The following is a 5,977-nucleotide window of genomic DNA, read 5'->3' on the forward strand; positions in this document are numbered from 1 at the left end:
TCTACACTCTCACACACACACACTCTCTCTCTCTCTCTCTCTCTCTCTCTCTCTCTCTCTCTCTCTCTCTCTCTCTCTCCACACTCCTCCCTCCCGACAGGCTCGCGCGCACAGCCGTGCACACGCACCAGAACGGGCACGCGCTTGCGTGCACGCGCTCCCGTGGACCAGCCGCGGCCGGTCACCCAGCCCTCACTCTCTGGGCGCGCACACGCAGAGCCGCGCACGGAGCCACACACGCGCGCTCACACCCGCACGCTCCACGCCCCTGGCGGCGGCTCGGGCGCTGTGCTGCTCGAGCGACGGGCGGGGACCCGGGCGGGGGCGGCGGCGGCGACAGCGGAGGAGGCGGAGCGGGGTAGCCGGGAGCGGGCTGGCCCGCGCTTCTCCTGGCGGCCGGGGATTTTCCAGCCTGGACGCTGACGCCGCGGACCTCCCTGCGGCCGCCGCGGACCATGGGCGACAAAGGGACACGGTGAGTCCGGGTGGCCGCCCTGCCCCACGCGCGCGTGGGGACGACCTGGGCGAGGGCACGGGCGGAGGTTCTAGTCAGCGTCACCAGGGATCTGACACTCTCTTGTCCTCCCAAGTCTCTTGTGTGGTTCTCTGGCCAGAACCATGTGTACCGAGGCACCCGGGGTGGGCCATCCCATCGGGTTCACGGCTCCTGGCCGAGACGGAGCTCACACACCCAACCCTGGTCGGTAGACTCGAGGACGCTCTGGGGCAGGCTGACACACAACACACAAGCTCATAAACACATGAGCACCCTTCTGCTGGCACACACTGACAGTCTCTGCCACACTTCGCATTTGTGACACGACGACGTCACATACGGTCTCTCATGCACACACCAGTCTGTCAACACATTCTTGCTGTCAGTCCTGTTAACATACACAGGTCCCACTCAAACACGCACCAGCTCTAACACACCCTCGTGTTGCCACACACATGCGGGCATACACCGACATATGTAGCCTGGCACCTGGATGCTGCAAAGCATGGTCTAAGCCAGTATGTGCAGTCTGTCAACCCTCTCTGACGAGACACGATGTGGCCACAGGTCTTAGTGACACATCAAAGCTAACCACACACATGCAAGGCAGAAAATGCCTGCAGGGCCTGATATCCCCAGAGCAGTGGATACACTCACTTCTGACTTCCCATAGCAGGGCTGGGAACACAGGTCACAGAGTGGAAGGCTCTGCGACCTGGAAGGCAGGTCCCTATTCACGTGTGCTTCCTCCAAAGCATATAGCTGGGGGCTGCATGTAGCTGGGGGGGGGGGACGGACGGGGAGGGGAACTGTTTTGTAGAGCTTGCCTTGAGAGGAAAGATTAGGCCCTCGAAATGGAAACTAGGTCAAAGTAGGAGGGCTAGGGAGGGGCAGGGAAGCTCGTGGGGTCAACCCTTATGACCGGTTCACCTTCCTGGCCCTTGAGTCTCCTTGTGTCCTCTCTGGCCCCTCCTCTAGCCTTCCTGCACCTGTCGTTTATCACTGCTTTCCTTATTACTCCTCTGTTTGTGCCCTTCCCTCTGCCTTTCCCTCCTTTCTTCTGATATTTATTTATTAAGCCCCTGTTGTATACTAGGCATAGCCTAGGAGATAAGAGGTGATCAACAGGAAGCACCCCTGCAGTCACATGTTGGGACCCTTAAACAGAATGACTCATTGCCCACTGACAGCTGAGCCTCGCAGTGAGGGAAAGCAGCTACAGAGGTTATTCCCATTTCCCAGGAGCAGAAACTGAGGCATAGTGGGGCCTCAGATACCTCATGTTTAGAAACTGCCTCCCACCAGCCGCCTCCCTACTGATGGCCCTTCCTGGGGGGTTCATTTTCCTATTCTTGTTTCCCCAAAGAGGAACCAAAGGGTGAGAAAGGTCACTTGTCTTGCTGAAGGTCAGGAGTGGGCAGAGGCCAGGGTCCACTGTGTCTGTGGCTCTCCTTGGGGCAGCACTGTGTGCACCCTGGGTGTAAGGACTAGCAGGGGACCCACTTGGTGCAGAGGCACAGTTTTGGGAGACTGCAGAGAGCTAAGAGGTGTTTGCATTAACCTTGAGGGCCAGCGCAGCTGGTTGGTCAGCTCTGTGACCTAAGCCTCAGTCGGCAGAGGAAGGATGCTAGGACTCATCTCTCTTCAGCCACAGCTGTCCCCCTCCCCACTTAGAGACCCTCTAGCGCTGTGAGGTCGAGCTTTGCTCCCTGCAGAGCACAGCAAGGAGGCATCAACCACTGGCTTCTTCTTTGTTCTCCAGAGCTGGTGACCAGGGTGACTCAGCCTCACTGGGCCTCTGTAACTAGGGGAGAAATGTCACAGCTCCCTGATACCTTGAATTGTCATAGGATGAGGACCCTGTGAGCCTCCAGACACCTGTTGGAGAGTCTGTCTGGGGTCAGAGCTTCGTCCTTGACTCCCCCTGCTGTGCTTCTAATTCAAGGGCAGACCCAGTATTCCCACCTGTACATTGGAGCAGTCAGAACTTTGGCTTTCAAGGCTCCCCAAAGCTTACTGAGCTCACTGGACATAGGAGTAGGAGCTGCCTATGCCAGGAAATACAGACTAGCTACATAAACTCCACCTGTCCATCTTTGCCTCCCCTCCCTGGGCTCCTCTAGAACCGTCAATTCTGCCTTTCTCTTTCTAGATCTATCTGGCTATGAAAGGTAAGGTCGAGAAGAGGCTTTCTCCACTGTGTTCCATTAGCCATAAAATTTTTGCTTTGCGAATTGGAAGGGACATTGCAAACACTGAATACTCTTAGGCTCTGGAGTCGTCATCACCTGTATCCCCGTTGGCTGGAGGAAGTGCTAATAGACATTAATCAAAACTGTCACTGCAGTCCACTTGCAGAAACACCTGGGTTGAGAGGAGTCCCAGGGTGGAGCAGGCCAGCACCAAGGTGGGACCCTAACAGGGGTCCCATGAGTGAACACAGGTCATTAGAGAGTGGCTTCTCTGTACCCTGGGGCAGGAGTTCCCAGAGCCGAATCCCCAGACTATACATCCCCAGGTGATTATGGTGCAGGACACAAACGCAGTGGGAGGTGGAGGAGGAATCCGCACCGGTGCTCTGGGCTGGTTCTGGACGAAACTGTCCTGGGTCAAGACCCTGGGATTGACCTAGAAGCTTGAGGAGGCCGAGAAGTGGAACTGGAGCGCCCTGGGCCTGGAGGTGTGAAGAGAAGGCCGAAGCCTGGGGGAGGGGCCTGCCAGGGGAACATGGGCCAGTCATCCCCAGCCTCCGGAATGTCTGGCTAAGCAGCAGGATTTCTCTCCCACTGCCAGGGTCAGCTGGGAGGAGAGGGTGGAGCAATGCGGGGACAAGAGAGAGTCTTCCTCTCAGCCAGGTGCTTAAGGCAGTGGCCAGGAGAGGGGAGGAGCAGGCCTAGAGGCTGAGACACTCTAGGAAGGAGCCTCAGAACCAAGGCTGCAGGAAGGATGGGGCTGATCAATAAATAGCATATGAACAACGAAGGGGGGTCAGCAAGCTAGATGGTTAAATGCACCTTTGCTGCCTGTCTGGGGTTAGAATCATGTTCACAGGGGCTGGGGAGATGACTCCAGTAAACGCTCCGTTGCTTAAGCATGAGGTCTTGAATTAGCATCTCCAGACCCCACATAAAAGCTGGGCCTGGCGGGCTCGAACCCTAGTTCTGGGGGTGGGGTTAGGGGGAGTCGGGAGGGAAAGAGATGTGGAGACAGGAATGTTGCTGGAGCTCTCTGGCCAGCCAGGCTAGCACTAACAGTATGTCTCAAAACATAGGGTGGAAAGCATCTGAGGATGGTACCTGATAGTAACTTTTGGCCTATATATATATATATATACATGTGCATGCACATAAGTGCACACACAAGAAGTATATGCAGTAACGTCACTGAATTCTTTCCACAATTTAGTAACAGGAATTGCTGTTCCCATTTTAAAGGTGTGGAAAGAGGAAGCATGCTCACCACCAGTTATCATCTGAACAGAGGTTCCTCTGTCCACCAAGGCCTCTCTCTCTGTTGCTGTATAAGTCTACCCAGAGGGAAAGGGGCTTGTCCTATTCACAGCTGACCTTTCACTGCTCCCAGCTGGTCCACCAACTCTAAAAGTGACCAGAAAGATCATCTTGAAACAACAGGAGGGATGGAGTGGAATTTCCTTTGCAGCAGATGTTGATGAACTCCCCACTCCCCACTCCCATATAACCCTCTTCCCCACAACCCCATCCCAGGGAGGGAGGGTGCTGTAACCGGGCAATCACTGGCTCTCTGTGAACCTTGGCTGTCTGTCTTGAAGTGGTTAAGCCCTGGGTGACCCATCTTGGCTAGAACATGGGGAAGTCCTGTGGCTTTGGCAGGGTTGCTCTTGGGTTGCTGCTGGGCGTGGCTGTGAGCCTGGCCCGGTGTCCCAGAATCCCAGCTGGCTGCTGGGCTGCAGACTTCTTGAATGGCTTCTTTCCTCCCAAGTCTGGACCTCCTGGCCCGAGACTGAAACCTCTAGCTGTCATGGGGTCAGGGGTCCTTCCCCATGGACCTTTCCCACGGGCTGTGTTGGTCGAAGACAGCAACAGGGATGGTTAGAGTGGCCTTGTGACCTCAACCGGGCTCTCCTCTCTACTGCTTGCTGGGGGTGACACTGCCGACAGTCCAGCTGAGATGTGTGTGGGTGGCAGGGGAGCCGGGAGTGGGCTGAGGAAGATGGAAGAGGCTTTGACAAAGGACCTCAAGCTAGGGACAGAGGGGCAGGTGGGGACTTGAAAGTCTTCTGGGTGGACATGTAGGGCCTTGGAGGATGTGGATGACCTTGGTGTAGGGAGAGTGAGGAGAGAAGAGAAGGTGGTGGGGATAGCGGAGCCTTGGAGAGCACTGGTGTGTTGGACAGAGAGAAGCAGCAGACAGCTGAGGACAGTTGGGGCCTGGAGTCCCAGGAGCAGGGAAGCAGTGCAGAGGATGGGGGAGGGGAGGGGCTGCAGGAAGATCCCCACATGTGGTCAGAAGGTGCAAATGGGAGTCTGGGAATCTGATGGGGTGGCGAGGGTGCCGCTGAGTACTGTAGGCAGAGGCAAGGGAGTGGCTTCTGTTTTTTTGTTTTTTTTTTATTTATGTTCCTCTAGGACCTTTCCTCTGCAAAATGGTCACAGAGCCCTTATATCACTGAGGGCTTCCTGGAGGAATCTAGGTCTTATAGGATGGAGAAAAAAAAAAAAATCACAGTGTGGTGTGTAAGCTGGCTAGGGCAGGCATGCTTCTGGAGTGAGAGTCCTTTTACTCAGGTGGAGGTCTGGAAGGGCTGCCTGAATCAGGTGACCCGGAGCTGGGTGCTGGGTCTCAGGAAGGTCGAGGTGACAGAAGGAAGAGCTCATGGGAAGGGATTGACAATAATTTAGGTTTGGGGCTGTGAGGGCAAGGCTGAGAGGGGTGGCAGCCTCAGCCTAGCTGCTGGAGCAACGGAAGAGTAACATGGCATATTCTTACTTGTACAGTGTGTGTGCGTGTGTGTGTGTGTGTGTGTGTGTGTGTGTGTGTGTGTGTGTGTATGTGTGTGTGTGCGTCCCAGCTGGCGAGCTCTTTTTGGATCTGGCTAAGTCTGGTTCTTGTTGGTGAGCCCACCAGCCTTCAGATCTCAGTCTTGGAAGATGCCTGGCAGACTGGCAGAGCTTTGTTGAACTAGACTGAACTCTGTCCTCTTTTATGCCTCTGCTCTCAGCCCCGGGGGCCCCCCTAAGTGCTGACATAAGTTCTATCTCTTCCATTAGGGATCCCTCAGAACCAAAGCACTACTCCTCACATTGGGCTGGGTGTTCAGAGGAGGGGGATCGTGGCTCATTTAGACTGGGAGGTTCCAGGCAGAACCTGTAGCTCTCTCTCAGACTGGGGGCTGCCTAGAAGAGACTGTTTGTCCTCCACAGAGCATGGGGCTGCTGAGGGAGAGGCTCATCACCGTGTGTGTGTGTGTGTGTGTGTGTGTGTGTGTGTGTGTGTGTGTGT

At 55.6% G+C, this 5,977-nt stretch overlaps 1 protein-coding gene across 2 annotated transcripts in view; it reads left to right on the forward strand.

The window, feature by feature from the left end:
* The first annotated feature begins 338 nt into the window (after positions 1 to 338).
* Positions 339 to 5,977, forward strand: part of Arrb1 (arrestin beta 1) — a 73,537-nt gene continuing 67,898 nt past the window's right edge. The window contains exon 1 of one of the 2 annotated variants that reach the window (XM_021189878.2): positions 339 to 475. In XM_021189878.2, coding sequence (XP_021045537.1) covers positions 456 to 475 — 20 coding nt within the window. In that variant the 5' untranslated portion in view covers positions 339 to 455. The remainder of the gene's footprint in view (positions 476 to 5,977) is intronic. The other variant, XM_021189869.2, reaches the window with a different exon arrangement.

Source organism: Mus pahari, chromosome 1, assembly GCF_900095145.1.
Source record: "Mus pahari chromosome 1, PAHARI_EIJ_v1.1, whole genome shotgun sequence".
In the NCBI taxonomy this organism is placed as follows: Eukaryota; Metazoa; Chordata; class Mammalia; order Rodentia; family Muridae; genus Mus; species Mus pahari.